Below are 24751 nucleotides of genomic sequence, written 5' to 3'. Positions count from 1 at the left end.
GGACCCCTGTCAGTCACGGGCCCTTAGAATCGTCCTATCTTTTCACCTCCTTACGGCGCCCCTGCATGCAGCTGCAGGCATGCATAGATAAGATATATGAAATAAAACAACTAAAGTTAAGTATTGATGCATTTTTCATTATAACGTGACCAATTATGACATGTTTTATTTCCCCTCAAAACTCAAGCATTTTGCTTTTGAAGGTAGCCAAATCGGTGAAAAACGTTTAAATGTTTACAACTTATAATAATCATAACAATTCTGATTAAAAGGATAACTTATAGCAACATGTTGCATAACTTTTTTCTTAATTTCAAAGAGGAATATGATATGTACATTTGGGATGATAGTGCTAAAACTAAAACTTGTGTTTGAAATTCTTGAAAGGATCTGATATAATAATTCCTACTAGGGTAGTTCTGAAAAATCTACAGGCTACCACAAAAATATATTGGACTGAAATCCAATCAAATTGTCCGATATGTTTGACAGGCTTGAGTACGGACCAATAGAACAACTCTAAACAAGCTGGCAAGGGGCGGTACCAAGGATATTTTATGTCATCAACTCAAGGCGCTTTGTTGTTCTTGCAGGTCAGAAGAAGAAGACAATTATTTTCAATTCGTTTTAAACAACCCGGGCTAAGCAAAGATACCATCCCACATGGTTCAATATACCTAAACGCCAACCAACCGTGGAGTTATACCGAATTCGTCCGTTAAAAAGTGGAGTATTTGTGGGACCAAATCAACTCAGCATTGAGCTAGCATTAGCTTCTCCGAGAGGGAGTCCACTATCCAGATTGGAGCGGAAGGAATTCCAGGCACTGGGAAGAAGGGGGGATAAATCACTGCTGGGATGCCTCACGCAAATTGAAAAAAACATGTATTTCACAGTTCCTCCCGGGATTATAGCACTGTAAACCTGGACTATGTGTTCGTTTCACTGATATCCACTCACTGGAACGACTTGATGGTGGTTTTGTAACAGTTAACGTGCCAGTTTAGCGAGTTAGCCACGTAGCTACGTAGCCCTCCGGAGGAAGACATTTAAAATGGCGGAGGGTTGGCCCATTCCTTCGGCCCTTGTCTTCGTGCTGCTGAGTTTGAGTGCCTGGGCTCTGGAGTCTTGTCCCGCTCCCTGCTCGTGTTTAAAAGGACAAGATGAGGTCTATATTCTGGACTGCAATAGGAAAAGACTTTCGGCGGCTCCCGTGGACCCACCAGAGGGGATAACACAAGTGTGAGTACACAAGGAGTAAGAAGAAGTGTGTTGAAGTTACTCACAGCACTGGTTTGTTGCTGATCCAGGAGGCTAAACATAACATACCAAGGAAACCTGTTCAGAAGTATTTTAGGCACTTGACCATCGATATACAAGTTTCTCTGAGATTTTCTAGTTTTAGGTCTGAGTTTAAAGCAATGCTGTCTTATTCAAATATGTCTTATATTCATGAATGTTTTGAGTTTTTGTTGAAACTAGGAGGTGTTAGATTATGTTATAACTTTTGAGGTCAATATTTAATTAACTTTTTTATTGCAATTTCTCTTCAAAATAATCTCATAAATGACATAAAGCTTATCTGCACTTTTTTATTACTCTTTTCTTGACCATTTATGAAGAAGTTGTATAACTAATGATGTGACTGAGGCACATTACTTTACTCTTTATGATTTAATTATCCTGCAGCAGTATTTTTTTTAAAATACAATTCTAATGTTGTATTGACTCTCATTTCAGCACCATGAATCACAATGAGCTGACCGTTCTTCCTTTTCTTGGAGATATTTCCTCAAATATCACATCACTGTCCTTGTAAGTATAAAACCCACTTTATGTTATCTAGCCTCTCCTGTTAAAACAAATGTTCTAAACAAAGCTTGCATTTCATTATGTAAAGCTTTGCCTCCTTTTATGTCATACTTTAGATGAAAAGATAATTATTGGTAGTTTTAGCAAAACATTTAAAAACACAGACCTCTGTTTTGTGTAAAAGTTTGACCATTTTGGAAGACCTGCATACTTTCTGATGTAATCTTTTTATGATATATAATGTTATGTAGACAAATATACAGAAATCAAAGCATTTGTAAAACACGATTTAGATATTGTCTTTACTTTGCTCGGCAACTGTTATAGTTGCAATCATTTCTCTTGTTAGTATAACTTTGGTATATCTTACATAATTTGTCACAATAATCAGTGGTATTATGGCTTTGAAAAAACCGAATACCTGTCATATTGTTTTTATATTCAGAGTCCACAATCGGATCTCGGAGCTGTCGATGCATCAGCTGCAGCCGTACGTTTCCTTGGAGACTCTGGACCTGACATCCAACTCCATCACAGAGCTCAACGTTGGATCCTTCCCCTCCATGCAGCTGAAATATCTGTAAGTAATCCTCTTCATTAAAACATTGTTGTTGATCAAGTTGGGCAGGATACATTGGGCCTTTCTCATTTCTCTAATTCCCCTCCTCGACTCCTATCCTCGTGTCTTATGCGGCTTTCACACCAGCGCTTTTCCCTTTCTAGCTCCGAGCTAGAGCTTTTCTGGTTCAGCTCCGGTTTCCCTTTTCTGCTCCCGCTCTGTTCACACCGCCCAGCACCCGACTGGTGCTGCCGCTGCTGCGTCATGACGTCACCGTTTACATCGCTGATTTGCTCCCCAACGGCATTACGGCGCTCACAACAACAACGGGGAACTGCGTCGGGTCGATGATCGTGTTGCTTTTAATCACACGAAGCCAGAATAAATTGAATAACGACTTCTCCAACCTTATACTTTGCTCCAGAGTGCCGTGGTTCATTTTTTATTAATGTGTTTCTGCAGCATTTACCGACCGCTGCAGTGTTGGCTGCTCTTCTACGGGAGTTTATTCTCCTCCGTTAGCTCCCGGTTAGCTCACACTGCAGCGGCCGCTCTAAAGTATTCACTGTCCGACTCACACAAGCAGCTGATACATATCCCCAGTTCCCCTTAGCCTAAGTGAATGTGTGTCAGTCTGAATTGACGCTGTTTGGTATCACAACGCTGTTATGAAAGTTTCTCTGGTATAAAATGGGTGATGTTAGCATAGCAACCGAAGCTAAACTGACTACTTGCTATTGCTATCCTATTGTGGCATAAACCGTTTTCTACAGGCACATTTTACCGGCGTATTTTTATTATGATTCTACTTGTGATAGTCGGACACGACAACCTGTGCAGCCCATGTATTGATTCCATCCGATAGCTGCTATAATACAAAACAAAACGTCTGCCTCTCTCCACAATGATCAATAACAGTGAACGGATGGTCAAAGTAAGTTACAAATAAACAGAATCACACGAAGCCTGGTTAGTGTTGCCTGACTTTATAAAGTGTGTTTATAAGCACTACTGCTTGTAGGCAGGCATGACAGTCGACCCATGTTCAGGGGAGGAGGGTTTAGTTTCCTGCACGCCTCGACATAAGAGAGACGTAAGCGACGCCACCTCTTAGCTCCGAAGCTCTTGCCTCTAGACCGACAATTTTTTGGAGCTGGAAGTGAACCGGATTCCGGAGCGTCATATGCGAGGCCCCACCTTAAATGGAGCGCCATTTCCGCCAAAGATTTGGGGAAATTGGTCCGTGCGCAAAGCATTGTGGGGATTTTAAGACCGGAGTCTACACATGAGCAGCCTCGAAATTTCTCGCTGCGAAGTACGCCGGCCTCGGTAGAATTCCAAGTATGCTGGACATTGGAATAGTCCTTCGGCGGCACTCGATGACGTAGTATGCTTGAAATAGTGGCTCTGGAGCAGCCTTCCTCGACATTGAGACACACCCACTGTCTGATGGACAGAACTGTGTTCATGATGACTTTTATATTTACTTTGAATTCATTCACAGTGCGGTATAATGAGACAGATGCGGACATAAATACACACACTTTATTTATATAAATATATATAATTTCAGATTCAAACAAGTATGAGAGCACTCTCATAATAACGTAACACTATCAGAGACTTGATATATCCCCCCCCCCCCCTCTCTGGTCGCTACAATGGGGAAATATAATTATGGGCCAAAAGCTTTATTTACAAGTAAGCAGAGAACATCAAACCAACTGAGATCTGTCTGTCTGTCTGCCGCATCTACACACACACACACACACACACACACACGCACACACGCGCACCTACACACTGTACCACACACACCTACAGCTCCTAAAGCATATAATATATCAGGATACAGCCGTTGTGTATTTTATTATGTGAAGCACTAAATGGTTTTAGAAAAAATTCGACTCTTTTTGTAGATATCTACTAAACTAAAGCATACAAATAGAGTAATGTAGGCCTGTTATACTGAGTGATATATTATACGCTCTGCTTTCTGCACGGACCTCACAGCTGTTCTCACTGTAAACATCGCATTGCGATGAAAGCAGTTAATAAAATAATATCCAGGGGATGCATGCAGAGCTGTCATTGGCTGAGATAAGTCCGGCCGTGCGTCACGACTCTTTTAAAAAAACTCTGTTGCCGGAAATACATCCGCGGAGAATCCACGGAGGACCCATCAGTGTATCCTCGATTATAGCTCCTCCAGAGAGCCTGCTCGATGCTCGATGCTCGATCCTCGATGTGCATTTAGAGAAATGAGACGTCCTTCAACATGGCGCGCTGAAATTCATTTCCGGGTCACTACCGGAGGACCGAGGAGTCGAGGAGGGAAAATTATAGAAATAAGAAAGGCCCATTGTCTACCTGGATGGCTGTACGATAAAAGTGTAAAGTAAAGTTAGAAAAATCTAGAAAGCAGAGATTTCACACACCTGCCAAGGCTGATTTAATATTGCACACATATTTTATTTTAATAATATTATATATATAAACATATAGGATCCAAACTGTTGTTATGACAAAAACTCTTGTTGTAACTCTAAACCAGTTTACAATTGTAGAGTGGTATAACGAGGGAGAACAGGCTTCACAGAAACAATAGTGAGATGATTTCATTGAAGGCTTTACAGAGAATTAGAGAGCACATATTATATCCAAAAACGCTAGTGAAAACAGAATACACATAAACTTTGTTTTGATCGGTTGCTAGTTAGTAAGGAAGCATCCTTTTGTATCTGGATGTTGCCATACAACAGATGTATATACAGAGCAAACAGTCCTCTCCTTGCTGATTTTGGATCTAATGTGTTTGCACTTTTATCTCAAAGGAATTTGAGTAATAACAGGATCAGCGTCCTCGAGCCTGGTTGTTTTGAAAACATCTCCAGCTCCCTGCTGGTGCTGAAGCTGAACAGGAACCGATTGGCTATGCTGCCATCCAAAGTCTTCAAACTTCCACTGCTTCAGTTCCTGTAAGTATCGCACAATGTGTTTTGGTGCAACATTCAAATGATTTGGCAATCTGATAGTTGATAGTAGCTTGCTGAAATTACTGCAAATCCAAACAACAATAATCCATTGGCTCTTGTTTGTAAACTCTACTTGGCTAAAGGAATCTGCTTCTTCCTCTCATTGTAGTGAACTGAAGCGTAACAAGATCAAGATAGTGGACAGCCTGACTTTCAAAGGGATGGACTCACTGAAGTCACTGAAGATGCAGAGGAACAGCATCACCAAGCTCATGGATGGAGCCTTTTTTGGACTTAACAACATTGAAGAACTGTGAGTACAATAAACAGTGTACATCTTCAATTGTGGAAGAATCAAATGTAAAACTTTTTTAAATAGATATATTGGTCTATAAATGTAAAAGGTGAATGTTGTCAGGGGAAACATTTAATTGTGATTATCTGTGTTATACATGTGTTTACGTTTTCATTTTTACACAACATTTATTGCTCTTCTGTCCAAACTGGGAGACGGATCCCACTGTGGATCTCCCAGATGTTTCTTACATTTTCTACCCATTAATTGTGGAGTTACTTTGGGAGTTTTCTCTTGTCCTCTGCTATAAATGTGCCACTTGTGTTATTGGGCAATACATTTGATTGATTGAGGTTTGTCAGGCACTGTCAAAACCTCATCACAAAAGCAGGAACACACTTTTGTTAGACATGATAAATCTGGCATATTTGCTCATAAATAAAAACGATTTATGTAAATACAGTTCTTTGTGCTGATGCCATTTTGTTTTTCCCATCTGTGTCTCAGAGAGCTGGAGCACAACAACCTCACGGAGGTCAACAAAGGCTGGCTGTATGGACTGCGCATGCTGCGTATCCTGCGGGTCAGCCAGAATACTGTCGGCATCATCCGACCAGACGCATGGGAGTTCTGCCAAAAGCTGGAGGAACTGTGAGTGTGTTTGCTTCAGAGCTAAAATCCCCACGCAGCTAAGAGTCCCCACTTTCTTTCATCAGCCCTGGGCTCTGAAATTAATTCTGTGTGCTCAGAGGACTTACTGTTATCTTGCTGCCAGTTGCTGTCTGAAGCTGATTTAGTGCCGCCTTGCCTCCGGTGGATGTACTCAATCGTGAAATTGTGTCGCATCATTCTTGAATTTGAAGTAACATTATTATTAAATATAGATTATATAAGGGGTAAAAACTGTTGTTTAAATTGTTGCTTTAAATAATATTTCTCATATTTATGGTTGTTTTGCACAGAGACCTGTCCTTCAATCATCTGACTCGACTTGAGGAGACAGCTTTCGTGGGATTAGGTCTCCTGGACAGCCTCAATCTCGGGGAAAACTCCATCAGTCATTTGGGAGAGGGGGTGTTCAGCGGCCTGACGAGTCTGCGCACCCTGTAAGTTCTACGTCTCAAATAAATCTGTGTCTTTTTAAAGCTCATCTAACAAGTGTTATTAGGCGCATTGTGTAAAATCTAACCCTCCTGACATGTTCTTGGCTCTTTGCATTCTCATGAAGGCCGCTGACTACAGTAGGTCTGCGTTTGTTTCACTCTCCATGTGTAGCTCTAGTCCTGTATTAGATACATTTCCCTAGTTATCCTTTGTAGTTTAGAGACACAAAAGTAGAAAAGTATTTTGAGTTCTTGCATTCTGGTCCTGCTTGTCATTAGTCATATGTTTAGTCTTACATCAAACCACCCAAATGTGTCCTTTTCTCGTGGTTTTATGTCATCTGTGCTGCCATTCACTGTGGGTAACTTGTATGCAAACACAACAAACTGAATATTTGAGGCAACATAATGTTAGTGCTGAGTCCATGTGAACCATATACTGGAGCAGAAGTGAGAGTAGACTTTTCTCCACATTGCAGCTTAACCAGAGGCCGATAGATGAAGGGTAATATAATATTTTGTCAGTATATTTAGAGAGATATTGCCTGGTCCAGGCTTTAAGTTGGTTTGCTTTTCAATATTTCATACAGTAGGGATGAATAATATCAACACATTATATGCTCAATGTTTCAGTGTCTACTGAGCATATCAACAAATATCTCTGCAGCCTGGTTTTGAAATCTTCTTCCTTGACTGATGACTATCATTAATCCTAGTGCACTGCTCCGTTTATAAATACAATTGGAGTTATCTGTTAGAAAAGGCCCTCTTATATGAATGCAGCAAATATCAGTTCTAATATTGGGTTGAATGTACGGCTGCACAATTTGGAAAAAATAACTCTTATTTGACTGATATTGAAAATATATTTATTTTACATTATTTTTCTCATTAAAACATATTAATTGGATCTGTCTGTAGTAAATGATTTCTAGGTTAGTATATCTCTGAAGCTCGACAATACTTCATTCAAAATAGTATTATTTGCACATATTTATTGGAATATTGCACTAGTTGTTAGTGCAATATTCATTACAGTTTTGATTAATTGTGCAGCTCTTTTCGACAGTGGTATAAATCGGCTTCCTTTATCCACTTTGGACCTTTACCATCCGGGGAGCTTTCATGGGAGAGGGGCATCACAGAGTACTGAAGTTCTTTGAGAGGTGGCCAGGCATGAGGAAATAGAAACAAAAGAGCCCATGACCCATCCTGTAAACACAACGTCGCTCTGTGTTTCCAGCGGACCCATGAACTGTCCCAGCGCTAAACAGAGCCAATTAATTTCCCCACATCAGAGCAGCAGGGGCAGTGAGCGGTGACACACTGTGGAAGCATGGAGTCTCAGATTGTTAGTCCTCTAGCTGAGTCATTGCCACTGACAACCACAGTGGAGACTTTAAACTCTGTGGTGTTCCAGGAGGAGCCCTCACATCTAAAGTGTTTTAAAATGACTCTTTTTCTTTCAGTGATATCCGCAATAATGAAATCTCCTGGGCCATAGAAGACTCCATTGGTGTGTTTGTTGGGATGAAGAAGCTGAACACACTGTAAGGATGCTCAGATTATACACGTATCAAAACCATTTTCATTTAAAACACATTTTATTGTATTTAGACAAATAAAGCATGTGCATCTTAAATCATTTCAATCAGGAGAGACTTCATTTTGTTTAAAGAACATTTATTGACACATGCCATATGATAAATGTTAAGTCTTTGGCGATTAGACCCCGATCCTGAAATCGTATATCTAAAGGGGAAATGCAGCCGTGAGCATAGGGAACCCCCCCCCGGGGTCTAGACACTGGTGATGATGCTGAAGATCTGGATTTGATGAGGAGGAGATGGGATGAAGAGGAGGTGTGATGAAGTCTTTGGATTAACTCTCCTGGCACTGGATGTGATGAAAGGAGGTGGATGGGGAGGAGGCGGGCGGCAGCATGAACACCTGAAATCACAGCTGGCTGCAGGAGAGAGGAGATCCATTTTAAAGTTTGGCTGCAGCACAGTGATTGGCTGCTGAGATTGAGATGAATGTAATGGGTTATCAGGAATCCCGTGATGAGCTGATAATAAGCAGCTGCGGAGTGACTGTATACCAGTCTTCCTGAAAGAACTTGCGCTGAGCTTCATTTGGCAGTGTTGCAGAGATTTTAGTCATTTTGTAAATGTTCCCTGATGATAATGAGAAGCTTCATTCACAGAAACATCTGTTTGTGCTTGTCAGGTTCTATTGTGCTGTGAAATAGTTCCTCAAGCTTAATGTAACTTTCATTGCAATTCTGATTTCTGAATTTAGCCGTAAAGAAAGCTGCTTACACAGGAGTTCCAGTATGCAATAAATATTACCCAGGAGCATCACATAAAATATTTTTGCTTTTTTTCAGAATAATACAGCGGAACAAAATCAAATCAATCACCAAGAAAGCGTTTGAGGGCCTGGATGAGCTGGAACATCTGTAAGTAACGCCACACCTGTTTCTCAGCACTGTTATAATCTCAGTTATTGTCGAATGATAACGGAGCGCACAAGGCTTTATTTTCCCACACTATTCTGTCGTTGCTTACTTTTGCTTGTGAAATGGGATGCCATTTTGATAGAAACGCATCGTACTTGTGTCTAATCCATATTTCTGTCCGCTCTGCAGGGACCTGAGCAAGAACGGCATCATGTCGATACACCCCGAGGCGATGTCCCATATGAAGCTCAAAGAGTTGTGAGGAGACTCTAAATGAATCTAACAACTCTCATAAACACATTTGGAGGCCAGCTTCCTTGTGTTATTTGTTCTTGGACTGATTTAGAAATATTACTTTCATTAAAAGGGAATTATAATGATTTAGTTGTACTGCAATTAAAATACATAATAAAGCATTTTAATTGCCATTATTTAATTGTGTGAAGAAGCGTTGACCTCGTAGCTTAAGTAATAAATATATTGAAGCTACTTTACCTTTGAGCTTTTCACCACATTTTTGGCTTTAAATACATGTGATGCCATTTGTCATTTAACAGAATGTCATTTATTTATTCTTTGAGTAGAACCCTACAATTTCAGTCTCGATTGGACAAGCACAGATATTTGATCCAGCTTTTGTGATGCAGCATCATCATCTGCTCCATAATGACAGCTGTACATGTTTAGTCTTTTGCCTTTTCTTGAGGTTTTTATAAGCCCATTTTAGGAGTTTATCTTAGCCCCAGTAGCTATCAAACCCATCCACTCAAATTATTCAATCCATTTTATAATTTTCTCTACTGAAGTTTGGTGATTCAAACTCATGCTTCCTCTATTTGTTTCTGTCCTCAGCGTCCTGAACACCAGCAGCCTGCTGTGTGACTGCCACATGCAGTGGCTGGGGCCATGGCTGACTGAGAACAGCTTCCTCCAGTCTGTGTCTGCCGTCTGCGCTCATCCTGCCAGCCTACTCGCTCACAACGTCCTGTCTATCGGCCCGCAAGAGTTTGTTTGTGGTCAGTTCCTCTTTTCTTTCTTTTTTTTTTCAAAACTGAACCTAGTTTGATACAATATGATTACTCTTCAATCAACACAGTGGAAAATATTTGTCGTTGTAAGCTAGGAAAGGAGTATCTCTTTGGATAAATACAATATATATTTTACAATTATTTCACTGTAGAAGTTGTGTTCATAATCTTAATTTCCTCTGTAATCTGTCCGTAAAACTATGGCAAACGTTTTTTGGTCCTAAATGACACAAATTCTGACTTTTCTGTATTGGAACATTTCATTTGAACACCAACTACAATCTTACATTTTATTTATGCAGTGTTCTGTAAAAAAAAAAAGAATGATTTTCTATTTAAAAAAGCAGAGTTTCACACTTGCTCCTCCACAGATGATTTCCCAAAGCCCCGGATCACAACTCACCCCGAGACGTATGAGGCGCTGCGGGGGAACAACGTGACTCTGAGCTGCGTGGCGTCCAGCAGCAGCGATTCACCGATGACCACGGCTTGGCGGAAGGATGGGGAGGTGTTGTATGACGCAGAGGTGCAAAACTACGCCCGGTACCAGGAGGGAGAGCTGATCTACACCACCGTGCTCCACCTGCTCAATGCCAACTTCACTGACGAGGGCCGCTACCAGTGCGTGGTCTCCAATCACTTCGGCTCCAACTACTCCAACAGGGCTAAGCTTACTGTCAATGGTGAGGACGTTTGCCCTTTCAGAATGACATGTTTTGCGTTTTCTTATCTTGCCCTGCATTAAAAGGTTAAAGGTGTCCTATCATGCAAAATGCACTTTTTGATGTCTTTTATACATAAATATGTGTCCCCGGTGTGTCGGGGAACTCACGCAGCGTCAGAAAATAAAACCCTCTCTTTTCCTCCGTACCCAAATCTCTAAAAACGGGGAGCTGATCCAGATTTGCGTCCGATATAACGTAATATCGGAAATGTGTGCTGGCTTTACACACACGGTCCTATCAGAAAAGTCGCTATCAGAAACAATGCGTTTTGGACGTAATATGGTCTTTGTTTACATTAGGAAGCATCGCTAACACTCAGAGCTAACCTGTACTGGAGAGAGTATGTGTAAAAAAGCAGGAAATAGAAAAAGGAATTCACCTTGTTGTAAACCCGCAAGGAAAAAAAGCATTTGAGCTCCATACTGTTTCAGAAATAATCGTTGAACTCACTGCTTGCCTTGCCTATGTGCTCAAAAGGGGGCGGGGCCAGCAGCATCAGTCACAGAATCAGCCATTCTCTAAGAGGGCTGAAATAGAGGGATATGAGGGATGTCTAAAAGGCCAGATCCGTTTGGTATTTTGAGCAAAACACGTCATAGACATGTTTTTTATATATCTGAGACCCATATTATATGCCTAAAAATAGCATGATGGGAGATCTTTAAGCTATAACTTGCTGGTTCTGGTACTGGTCATCTGTGCATCCCCTGACTTTATATCCTCTTATCTTTCAGAGCTGCCATCCTTCCTGAAGACTCCCATGGATCTGACAATACGCACAGGGACTATGGCCAGGCTGGAGTGTGCTGCTGAAGGCCATCCATCACCTCAGATTGCCTGGAAGAAGGACGGAGGCACGGACTTCCCCGCCGCCCGGGAGCGCAGGATGCACGTGATGCCCGATGACGACATCTTCTTCATCGCTAACGTGAAGACTGAAGACATGGGAGTGTACAGCTGCACGGCTCAAAATGCAGCCGGCAGTCTGTCTGCAAACGCAACTCTCACCGTCCTGGGTGAGTCACATGATCAACAGTGCAAATTACTGATGTTTCTTTCTACTGGGTCATTTCAGCGGAGTCACTGCGCTCAAATTGGCTGCTCATTTGTGTCTGTGAAATCATAACACATGTTCTGTTTTTGTGTTAACTCTTCTGCCATTTGAACTAATGTTGATCTAAATGCAAACGTTATTATACCATCGTCTACTTGCCAGCACTGTGAACTTGGAAATGTTTTAGGGTACCCCAACGTTTTATAGTATTACAAACTGCCAGAATTAACTCAGACTGGGCAATTTGACACGATTAGCATCAATTAATTATAGCTTATGCAGACAATAGTTTAAAAATTGTTTTGCCGAATTGGACAATTTTGAATTGGTTTTGTGTGTAATGAGGATTCCAAATGCATTTCTGTTATTTTCTGGATCAACAACGGCAATTTTAAGTGGTCATATTTTGTATTCTCGGTTGGCTGATTTTGACTACCATGAGTAGTTTTGCGACCATTGGATATAGAGCACCAGAGGAAAATGATTATCTCTACTGTGGACACTTGTTTTCAAATAAATAAGCAATCTGTTCAATCCAGATGATCCAGAAAAGGTCAGAAATGGGTTCAGCCTCCTCAATAACCCCCACAACCAATCTTAGTGAATGCTGATTAACACAAATGATGCTATATGTGTAAATGTTACCAGGCTGTTTCTATGTGCTTGGGACCCATACTATACATTTGTATTTGTAATATAAAACGTTGGGGTACTTACCATTTCCGGGTTCACAACAGGACTCGATGAGCTTGCAACTTGCCTACCATGTCCACGGAGAACTGAAATGTGTCTGGGTGATATAATAACGGCTTCTGAGACTTTATTTAGCCATGTAATACTTAATACTGTAATAATTTAGCCATGTAGTACTAATATACAGTACTCAGCAACCTGTTCCTGTTTTGTTTTCTTCAGCCTATGTATCTGTATGATTAATGATTATTATTACTTTTTGTTGTGTAACTTCCCATTGTAAAGCGTCCTTGGGTTTCGTGAAAGGCGCTATAAATTGAAATTATTATTATTATTATGTGCTGAGTCAACGAGTAGTTTTGCCATCAAGGCTTAAACACTAGTACTAAGAAACATTTTCTCATTATAATAAACTTGAGCCCATAGACATCCAACAAAACAGTTTGTCATAAATGCCACTGGGATAATTAAAAATCTATTAATCCTCTTCTCTTCCAGAAACTCCATCCTTCATGCGGCCTCTGGAAGACAGAACCGTGGCCCGCGGTGAAACGGCCGTGCTCCAGTGTATCGCCGGAGGCAGCCCGGCCCCTCGTCTCAACTGGACCAAAGACGACGGGCCCCTGGTGCTCACCGAGCGCCACTTCTTTGCTGCAGCCAACCAGCTCCTCATCATAGTGGACGCTGGTCCTGCTGATGCTGGGAAATACACCTGCATCATGTCGAATACTCTGGGAACAGAACGTGGACACATCTACCTCGGCGTGTCCCCGTCACCAAACTGTGACACCGGCACCGGGTACGACCAGGACGGCTGGACCACCGTGGGCATCGTGGTGATCGTGGTGGTGTGCTGTGTGGTGGGCACCTCGCTGGTCTGGGTCATTGTCATCTATCACATGCGCAGGAAGAGCGAGGACTACAGTATCAGCAACACAGGTGAGCAGTTTAGACATTTGTGGCATCAAATAAATGAGCCTTATTTACAGAATACAGTTACAGAATAATGGTGGCGGTTTGAAAACCATGAAATGTGTCTTTGGGGAAGGATCTTTGTTGTGGGGATAAGACTGTTTCACAGAACTCGATACAGTGTAACAAAATGTGTCTCGTCTGTTCCAGATGAGATGAATTTGCCAGCAGACATCCCCAGCTACCTGTCCTCTCAGGGAACTCTGTCAGAGCCGCAGGAAGGCTACAGTAACTCTGAGGCCGGCAGCCACCAGCAGCTCATGCCTCCGCTCTCCAACGGATACGTCCATAAGGGCACAGATGGTGAGAAATCTGCCTTTAGATATGGGGTTTTGAAGATATTGGACTCTGTAACAAAAATATTTAGTCTCAGAAACATGGCTGAGGCCCCTTTTTGTTTTCTCACGTTTAGAAATATTCATTTTGTGAAATCTTTAACAAGCTGTGTTTGTCAGGATAAGATGATTATGGCATTCCCTTGGTGTAACACGTTTGTTTTTCTTGCTTCACACAAGCACACAAAATTATAAAAATCTATTGTTTATAATAATAATAAATAATAAATTAATATTGTGACAATATTGTGATGATGTGAACTAATTACTCCAAATAAATGCAGAGTTTTAGGAATACTTCAGACAAATAAGACACACTTTATTTTGTATTGGATTTCAGTGGTTTTGTCTGTTTTATATAAATAAATATTAATCATCATTGAACTGTACGCACAAGATGTTATCTATGTTGTATGGTTAAAATCTGATTGTGAAAACAAATGTTATTTCAACATCACAAAGCTAACAAAATAGTTTATCTGAAATCAAACCCATTAGGATGCACCACCGCCTCCTGCTGTCTGTGAGAGTCATGAAATGACGTGAAAAACGAATTGATCTCATTTCTTCATATATATAATGTCTTTGGCCGGCTTCTTGGATTGTCTCTTCAGGGCACAAAGGTTTTCTTCTTGCAGCCATTAGGTTTTTACTTTAGTGTTCCAGATCAGATCCTTGCTGAAATGAGACACTGACTAATTATCATGTGTGTCCCAGGTGTGTGTTATGGGGACACAGGCAGTGAGGTGGAGACAGAGGGGAGCGGCATGCTGCACTGCAGGGTCGGCTCTCTGTTCACCGGCCGCAGCAGCTTCCACCCCGGAGAGCCCCGCGAGGGCCTGGCCGGACACCCAGCAGGTGAGGGGCGTCCGCCCGCCCGCCTGCAAGCAAGCAGCTTCTGTTTGTTTTTATTATTAACAGATTCATTTTTTTATTTTGTCCTGCATGCTAAGTGTTCACAAATTACACACTATGCCTTTAAACTGGTATTTATGTACATGCATTCATATTAAGGTGTAATAAGGTTGACGGTCTTTTCATATACATTGATATCTTTTAATTTAATTTTGATACCACATTTGAACTGATTAAATACAAAGCAAAATGCAAAGTACTATAAATAATCAGGACAAGATGCTAATGGCAGTATGAGTTGAGATGCATTTGATGATCGACACAACTAATGAAAAAAGTGGATTTTATAATTATAAACTCAATGATGTGGCATCTCTTATACAAAAGAAACGGCTTGAATAGCTTTTACAAAACACAAAAAGGGAAAAGCAGACAATTAAACCATAATTAATTTGTAAATTACTTACTTAAATATGATGTAACTGTTTTGTATGTTTTCTGTGCAATTAACATAGTTAATGAAGTGATTAGCAAGAAGTGTACTTGAAAGGCTTTTTCACTGCCACAGCTAGCATGCAATCTCAAACGAAGAGTCTCAAAATGACGCCAAAGTGGAGTACAGACCTTAAAAACGACCACATGGAAAGTAACACTTGCTAATTCTTTCTTACCAGGTGGCACAGGTCCGCTTGTCATCTGCTCCGACTGCTACGACAACGCCAACATCTACTCTCGCACACGGGAGTACTGTCCCTACGCCTACCTGGGGGAGGACGACCCGCTGGACAAATCCATACCGGGCCTGAAGGAAAGCTTCGGTGAGCATGCTCAGCACGACGCCACGCCACTGGAGAGCCTCATTAGCAACCATGACTCCTCCATCTTTCTCACCCCACACGACAAAAGGCTGAGCAGCCACACTCCCCCGGAGCACTACGCTAATGGTGAGAGTTGGAAATGTTACCTATTAGAGCAAGGTGGTGACACCATCCTTAATCTAGCTGCCAACTATCATGGCCTACCTGCTGAGGTGTTTTTTGATAACACGGTGAATTTCCACCCTCATGCAGCTACTGAAGAAAGAACGTGTTCTCTCTTTTCTGTGGCTGTTATACAGATTGCAGGCACTCGGGAGAGTTGGCTCTTGGCTTGCTTTTATATACAGTTTACTGAAGCCATTATTTTATATATGAGAGATATCACACTTAAAGGTGGGGTATGTAATTTACTGCAGATACACTTTTTGTTATATTCCATGGAATGCTCTTAACATCCCGATAGCAATGAATATCTTAAGTGCTTTGACAAAAAATCCATAAAAACACGTCATCTGTGGAAGCCGTAGCGCTGTAAAAAGCACGACCAATCATTTTAGCCGGCCCGGCTAAAATAACTGGATGGCCTACCTGCCTGTCAGCCTTCCATCTGTGCACAAACTTATCTCGTGCCCTCATTGGTCATGTGCACGTTCATGTGTGTGTTGGAGGAGGGGCTCTGTAAGGAAGTGGCAGATTTTTTCCGGCTGTGTATTTTCAAATTCTAGCGCACTCGAGCTGGTTTCTCCAAAATGACCTACCCCACCTTTAAAGTGAGATTGTGTTTATTAGGGATATGGATCTTCCAGATATGATCTATTTAGATTTATGGAGCAGCTCGCAAGCTAGAGCTAACTTTATATTCTCTATGGAGATTAGTTGTAAAAACAAACCCGGTGTTAAAGTCAGTTGGCTAACTTCACGTGACCAAACTCAAAACGAGCTTCTTAAATGGAGTTTACCAATAATGCAAATATGTTTTTTTCAAGTGTTAAGGAACCTCTCCAAATTGCTTGTTTTCTCTAACCAACACTTCCAAATCTCAAGCCTTTCGAATATCATGAATATCAATAATCTAAACTTTCAAATCCTCACACTTAAGAAGCTAAAACCAGATAACATTTGGAATATTGCATGAATCATTACTTAATCAGTGATAGTTAAAAAATCAGCTAGAGGGAGATAATATGTTGGCATCTAACGTCGGTTTACTCGTTTTGCAGATTCTCTCAGCAGGTCCTTCTGGGGAGAAGGGGAAGATCCGTCTGTGAGAGCCCCACCAGGCGCATCCCCTCACCCGGTGACGGTGCACCGGACCCCCCCCCTGGCTGCCTACGGGCCGGAGGAACAGAGGGAGGCAGAATCGGACTGTTTTCCCAGACAATCCGTACAGGACCACAGAAGTGCCTCTAATAGGACTAACCCTCAGGAGCACGCTGCTCCCTCATAGGTCCTTACACTCCGCCCACGCTCTGCCTCTGACTCCTCCTTGATGCAACCCCCCCCCCTTCACCCTCTACCTCCAAAGAGACTCCTCATATTCTGCCAAAGATGCTCTCTTGTATGTTTACATTCCCTTTTTCCCCACTCGAGAGGACATATTAACGCTCTCCAGCGTGGAGAGACTGCTGTGTCATGCTGGAGAAATGGACCAGTGATTTAAATTGACCGTCTCCTCGACACCTCCGGCTCTGCAGGAACCTTTCCTCACACATCTTCCACTCCTCTTTGTTCTCTTTCTAGAGAAGGCGATGATTGTATGCTTCAAAGAGCCATGTCGGGCGTTGCCATGACAGAACGCCAAGACATGGTTCAGTCTTAACAAGCTCTCGCTCCTGCTCCATGCCGCTGGGGGGGGGGGCCTGAAGTGTTGTGCCAGCGCACGTCACACTGGCTGTGTTCTCTCATCATTCCCGGTACAGAAAGCTGTTGGAGCAGCCTTTATGACTTTGTGAACCGATTCCCAAGTGGGTCAAAAGGGGACGCGTGTAGTTCCCTGACCAGCAGTTTGTGGTTGTTGAAAGAATATTAAAGATGCGTCCCAACTGACTCAAAAACTATGCTATCTGGCATCTTCTTATGCAAAACCCAGAGACAGTGACACCAACATGTGGTGTATATTATAAATATATATGAATATATCCTATATCATCTTTATCTGATCTTGTTTTTGTCCTATGATGATTCCTTCATTTGATGGCTTTGTAATAATAAGCAGTTTGGGGAGAAAACGTACAATTTCCTTTGCACATGTGACAATCCTGGCTATTTCCTCATGTTTGTCTATCTGATGGCCTTTTTTCAACAAGCATTCTCAGTGACCTCGATCAGGTGACACGACGGCTTCTACACACAGTATGCACTGATTTCCCTTGATCATACCTTACAGGCACTTAATTGAATGGAGGCAGACGTCGTTATGCAGTCTGCATGCTGTTTTACATTGTGAGGATTCTTCGCCACAAAGTGATCCTTCCGTAGATTTCTTTAGCCTAGGTTTTCACTCTGGACTGTGAAAAATGAGAATGTATTCTGTTATTTTCTACATGTATGTCTACATAAGGCTAGTTATCTATTAAATTCCATGTCCTGCTAGTTAATTTGCAAGGAGGTTGGAGACATAAGCTTTAGTATCTTTAAGCTTATGCCTTTTATTGACCCAGTTGTGGACCTGTGTGCAGTAACACAATGAACACTTTTCCTCTGGAAATGGATGTTATTTCCCTCCCAGCTGAGAGTAATCAAACCGCTGCCAGCTTCAGAAGACTGTACTGTTTCAGACTGGGATATTCAATTGCTTTGACAATGCCTTTCATTACAGTAGAAGAGCGTGGCTTTGCTTAATCACGTTTGATGTCATGAGTTTTCCTTAAAACCCTCTAGATTATTGCACTTCAGTATTGCTCAGATGGCTTTGGCTTTGTATGTGACTCTAAAACTCATATTTGGTCAATTTAATTTGCCAGTTATACTCAGTTGACAGTTTACTAGGAAAATCCAACTAAAATAAATGCTGTCTGATCCAGCAGTCCTGCAATAAATCCAACCTTTTAGAACGGTTTTTTCTTTTTGTTAATGATCTAAAGGTTTTGATTCTTTTCATTACAGTGGATGTAGCTTGTGGAACTCTATTGAGTTATACTGACGGGGCCTTTTTGTCTGTGAAAAGAAGAGCAACGTAATTGTATTCTCAATACAGGAATTATTGCATGGCTGTATAAGACTACATTTGTTTTAGCTAAGCGTACCTTAGAACTGCCAGCTGAGTGTATATTGCAGTCATTCTCTGTGAATATCATGTCTGACAACCCATTTGTTTTTGTTATCTCTGCCATGTTAATAATCAGTACTGCAACATACTGCTCTTGAAATTTGTGACCAAGAAAATATTTGTCATCTCCTTTTCTCCCTCTTTTGTAGACGCCCACTTCAAGGGTACTAAATCAGAGATGCTGAAAATGTAATCTTATTGTTGTTACTGTTCATATTGATAACGTTATGTGTCGGTACATCCGAGTGGTACGTGCAGATATGAATTAGTCACTCTTGCACTCTTGTTTTGACACACTCCCTGCTTCAACGCTCTTTGTCTTCTTGATGTTTTCTGACTGTTGGCCAAGGTCAACCTCGTGCCCCTTTTAGAAAGATGGAGAAATTCAAATGAAAACTCGCAGTGATAAGTCGTCCGAATGGAGCTACATGTCGCTGCGGCGTTTAGCGATTTTCCGTTCAATATTTTCTGCCAACACAGCACAACATAATGTGCATATGTATTGCTTTTATTCTCTGATCGTCCTTTATTACTTTATACCAAAGTTAAGTAGTATACCTGCTCTGGCGATATCCAATGCTGCTTTTTGGTTTTTTAAATTGTTGAAGTTTTGCATTTTGTTTTTAATAGTCTTTTTGGACCTTTGTTAACTTGTACATTCTGTAAAGCATGTCTAAAGATCCTTTTTGTTACGTAGCCATTACTCTGACATTAAACATGAATTCTGATCATTTGTTTGGATCGTGAATGTCTGCCTCGACGCTCCTCTCAGTTCATACAGTCACTTCCTTTATCGAATATGCTGTTGATTATTTTCTTGGCAAGGCAAGTTTATTTATATAGCACCTTTCAACACAAGGCATTTCAAAGTGCTTTACAAAAAACGAAAGACATTAAGAACATGGCATTTAAAATCAGTCAGCTTTCCACTTGAGAGGAAAAAGCTCATCACAGTTACCCAGAGTCCATGGAGACACATTTGAAGTGTTTGTCCAAAGCTCAAAGATATTGATTTTACAATGATATATATACAGGCTTGGGAGGGTACATTTAAAAACGTATTAAGTTACAATTACTACTTACCTGTATTTAAATGTAATCAGTAACTTAATCTGAAACTATAGAACTAATATAACCCGATTACTTTCCGTTACTTTTGGATTACCTCAATAAAATGCAATGGAAGTATAGAGAAAACAAATGGCGAGATCTTTTTTTTACTATTTAATGTGTCCTCTGCAAAGTGATTTAATCAACAGGAAAAACTGCCTTGTATAAAATATATTTGTTTTAATCTGCTGTTTTTTTGTTGGTTTAGTAACATTCTTATCCTGCTAGTGATTCCCACATTTTTTAAATGTATCAGTAATCTGATTACATATTTTTTCTAAATGTAATGTAACACAGCTACCTCTTTGTTGGGGGATTTGATGTGAAATCGTTATATGTAATCCATTACTCCCCAAACCTGGATATATAGCATCATAAAAGGCAGGAAATGTTCACATAAACTGTAACAAGTTTATACAGTATTTCTCATGTATTGCTCATAAAACAATAACAAAATGTGGGATTGTTATCAAGTTTCTGTCCAAAATGAATCCAGCCATTTGTTTCAGATTTCTGGCATGGTTTGTGTTATAACTTATTACTGAGTAGGGTTTTTTAAAAGAGAACAGAGAAAATGTTCTTGCAGGATTTCATTGAGGTTACATGTAATTGCAAACACAGGGGTCTTAGCCACAGCATGATTTCTGGGCACACCATCAGTAATCTGGATTTAGTCACGTCAATCCAACACAAAGCCAGCTAATATGGGCCTTAAAAAAAACGTTAGTCCATCACCAGTCTTGACTTACTATCTCAATATATTGACTTACTATCTCAATATATTGAGTTATACATATTTTTTTATTGAAACAATTATGTAAAATATAGAATAAGGCACATAGACATCAATGTACATCATATAAGCGGTACAACTTTATATTAAGGTACACAAATGAACCATCAACTAGTTGTTAATTAACATGCATATTAGCAGTATATTGGCTCTATTAGTCATTATAAAACACTTATTAATGCCTTATTCTACATGACCATATTCTACAAGTAATAGGCCATTAGTTGAGAGTTTTTCCTCATTAACCCTCTAATTAGTGCTTATATATTGCAAGTAAGGAAGTTGTACATGAGCTTTGGTCTTAATATGCTCTCCTCAATATGTCTAAATAACTCAAAATTAGGTATTTCTATCTTAAGAATATGTTCCCTATTTTAAAGTGAAGTCTTGTTCATAACCTTGTTGTGGAGGCGTGTGGCGCAGTGGATAGAGCCTTGGTGTTGGGATCAGGAGGTCACAGGTTCAAACCCCACTGCAGTCAGCATGTCGTTGTGTCCCTGGGCAAGACACTTCATCAAAATTCCTCCTGTGGGGATTGTCCATAGTATTGAGTATGTAAGTCTCTTTGGATAAAAGCATCTAACAAGTAACATATAATAACCAATAAGCTAGTAGTTTGACTCTAATTGACCTGAACAGGTTCCCTATTCTGAAGTTGCCTCCTCTTCACACTTTGTAAATACATTATAGTACACAACTACTGAAATTAACCTCAACAGCACATGAACAAAATAGGCACACGTTGAACTGTCTGTTTTATTAATGAACCACTAAAGAGAGGTTCAGACACATACAAAAACATGTCAAGTTTCTCCAAGGCTGAGAACACATACAGTATGCAGCCTGTACTTTTTAATAAAAACTTATTTTTAACAGAGTTTATGTATTGATGATCATACTGTGTGACCTGCTTGTATGTACTTACACAATAGGTGTACTGTTCTCTCTCTGTGTTGTACTGTCTCAGTGTGGAACATAGATTAAACAGCCAGCCAAACTCTTTTGAGAGCCAGGGAATGAGCAGCCATGCTCCTGACACTGACTTATTTGCAGTCCACTGACATTCAAACAGAGTGAAACTATAAAAAAAGAAGATACAAGGCACTTAATGATCTCATACATGCAAGTGTAACATACACAGATTACTTGTAGAATATGGTCATGTAGAATAAGGCATTAATAAGTGTTTTAAAATGACTAATAGAGCCAATATACTGCTAATATGCATGTTAATTAATCAACTAGTTGATGGTGAATTTGTGTACCTTAATATGAAGTCAATATATTGATATAGCTAAGTCAATATATTGAGATAGCTAAGTCAATATATTGAGATAGTAAGTCAATATATTGAGATAGCTAAGTCAATATATTGAGATAGCTAAGTCAATATATTGAGATAGTAAGTCAATATATTGAGATAGCTAAGTCAATATATTGAGATAGTAAGTCAATATATTGAGATAGCTAAGTCAATATATTGAGATAGTAAGTCAATATATTGAGATAGCTAAGTCAATATATTGAGATAGTAAGTCAATATATTGAGATAGTAAGTCAATATATTGAGATAGCTAAGTCAATATTGACTTACAGGATTTTTACAGGATTTATTTTTTTCCTGTGGCGCAAACAGGCTTCCATAAAAAAGGCCTCATTTTCAAAGTCCCTCCTACATAAATCCAGCAGAATCCTGGGAAACATTAGAGTTGGATCTGACTGTGCATCAGCATTTTAAAGTGTGCAGTTTGTTTGGATCCCTGCTCCACTCCCCATCAAAGACACGATAGCATTGTTAATCATCCTTCTACACTGCCATGAATTATTCAGCATGGCGTCCAGGGTGGCAAGTCCGTATTCAAACACGGACTTCTAATGCATCACATCCAGAGAACAGAAACAGCTTCATAAATACTACAGATGGTGTGTTCACTGTCTCCTTTTTGAAAGCTATATAGTCAATTAACTCGACTATATGTTGTTGACATAAGACTGTCATGTGAATCAACTAGCCTAAAACTGTCCAAATATCATGCTGTATTGGGCGTGTAATTGCAAAAAGCAAATTATTGAATAATAGCTGTGAAACACGGCTGGTAATCTCCAGAGATGAAGTGACATTTACAAAGATTAATTAACTTCCAAAGCTCAACTTCCATACGCCTTCAATTTTGCATCATCATGAAACCAGCATCAGACAAAAAGGAGCTGTTACATAACAGTGTAGGAAGAAGTACTCAGATCCTTTACTTAAGTACAAATACTACGGTCTTAGAGTATTTCATTGCAAGTAAAAGTCCTGATTTCAAAATGTGACTTAAGTAAAACTACAAAAGTATGAGCATCACAAATAAACTTAAAGTACAACATGTAAAAGTACTCATTCTGCACAATTACCTGTTTCAGAATAATAGCAAGCACATAAGTATTATCAGGTCATTGTACTTCAAGTATCAAAAGTAGTACTTAATTCTCATAGTATTATATTATTATTTGTATTATATTATCCTGTTTTTCTACATGTAAGAGCATTTCAGTATTGTAGTTTGTCAATGGAGCAATTTATATATGTGAAATACTTTATAGATTAGTGGTACAGTACTGCATTATACCATGTATGTTTTTTTATGTACAAAGTAAGTAGTAACTATGAGTGTTATATAAATGCAGTGGAGTAAAAAGTACAATATTTGTCTCTGAAATGTAGCCGAGTTTAAGTATGAAGTCGCATTAAACTAAAATACTCAAGTAAAGTAAAAATATGTCAAAATAGTAAATGTAATTTCCACCACTATGTAACAGTTTAATACCAACACACACACAGTCATGTAAATGTATGTGAACCCTGTGCTCCCAGGCCATGAATATATGTAGGTGGAATGTTGCCTCATGTAAAAGGTCAGATGCACTGCACTGTACAGTACATGTATGCTGAATATCCATTAATGAACAGGCTATTCTAAGCATGTTCTGTTCGAACATTTGGAAAACAAAGCCTTGTGTAACAGTCTACTGATAATTACCGAGTAAATCAATTAAAGCCTCTTCCTAGTATAGGCCATGCATGGATAAACGCAGCTGAATGCAACCAAGTGTGATGCCATAGGTATTCAAGGGGAAATCAAAGAGCTGAGGAGGGGTGAATCAGAGCACTACATGATTTGATTTCCTACTGTGTCACTAGGTGGCGCTGGGGAGACACTTATTATCAACATCTCCAAATATAGTTACCTCACTTTGTACAAATGATGTCTTAATTAGGTGCCATTAGTTCTGCACGCTTAATGTTAGGGATGTCATGCTCTGCGTGTTTTTACTTAGTATTTCATGTAAATCTGCCTGGATTTCAGAATCAGTATCAGAATCCTTTTATTCGTCCCACAGAGGGGACATGTACAATGTTACAGCAAAAGTAAAGATAGAGACAAAGAAATAAAGCACTATTACAGGGCATGCACATAATATTTTAAAGACATCATTTAACTTTTTTCAATTTTCAAAGTAGAAATCCGGGTACATTTCTACTTTGAAATCTACCCGGATTTATAAAATAAATTAAGTGTGACATGTAAACAGTGGTCAAAACATATGTTTCACAGAGTAATTTACAGATTCTTGTTGCAGTATTACAATTGTCAAACTAAGAAGGCAGCCAGTAATAATAATAATTCGAACTACGTACATATTCAGTGGTGTAGTCTTTGTTTTCTTGTAATTTTTTTACAGCTAAATGGAAAACAACATCTCCAGATTGTATTTATTTTTGTGAACATTCCTGGGCCCACACAATATGTTTTTTAATTTAGTACCACAACACACCAGAGGATGGAGCCAGCCAGCACCAGCGTCTCCACACCGCTGCTGCTGCTGCTGAGCGTAAAAGGGGCGTTTCGGA

At 40.0% G+C, this 24751-nt stretch overlaps 1 protein-coding gene across 2 annotated transcripts; it reads left to right on the top strand.

Annotated features, from left to right (window-relative positions):
* Positions 1-434: 434 nt before the first annotated feature.
* Positions 435-17720, top strand: lrig2 (leucine-rich repeats and immunoglobulin-like domains 2). 2 transcript variants are annotated; one of them, XM_034205744.1, is made up of 18 exons: positions 435-1242; positions 1741-1815; positions 2258-2392; positions 5206-5349; positions 5516-5659; positions 6149-6292; positions 6604-6747; positions 8214-8294; positions 9134-9205; positions 9395-9463; positions 10058-10221; positions 10605-10916; positions 11693-11974; positions 13204-13644; positions 13828-13980; positions 14730-14870; positions 15542-15685; positions 16906-17720. In XM_034205744.1, the coding sequence occupies exons 1-18, from the start codon at positions 1055-1057 to the stop codon at positions 17130-17132; spliced, it is 3060 nt and encodes a 1019-aa protein (XP_034061635.1). In that variant the 5' UTR covers positions 435-1054; the 3' UTR covers positions 17133-17720. The 2 variants fall into 2 exon arrangements, with proteins under 2 accessions (XP_034061635.1, XP_034061634.1); XM_034205743.1 differs by having other exon boundaries at positions 15542-15811.
* The last annotated feature ends 7031 nt before the right edge of the window (positions 17721-24751 follow it).

Source organism: Gymnodraco acuticeps, unplaced genomic scaffold (genome assembly GCF_902827175.1).
Source record: "Gymnodraco acuticeps unplaced genomic scaffold, fGymAcu1.1, whole genome shotgun sequence".
Classification (NCBI taxonomy): Eukaryota; Metazoa; Chordata; class Actinopteri; order Perciformes; family Bathydraconidae; genus Gymnodraco; species Gymnodraco acuticeps.
This window is presented reverse-complemented; position numbering and strand designations above follow the sequence as displayed.

Coding starts and splice junctions, on each gene's coding strand:
- lrig2 (XM_034205743.1), top strand. CDS start 1,055: ATGGCGGAGGGTTGGCCCATTCCTTCGGCCCTTGTCTTCGTGCTGCTG. Junction 2,393..5,205: donor TCCATGCAGCTGAAATATCT/GTAAGTAATCCT, acceptor TTTATCTCAAAG/GAATTTGAGTAATAACAGGA. Junction 14,871..15,541: donor CCTGGCCGGACACCCAGCAG/GTGAGGGGCGTC, acceptor CTTTCTTACCAG/GTGGCACAGGTCCGCTTGTC.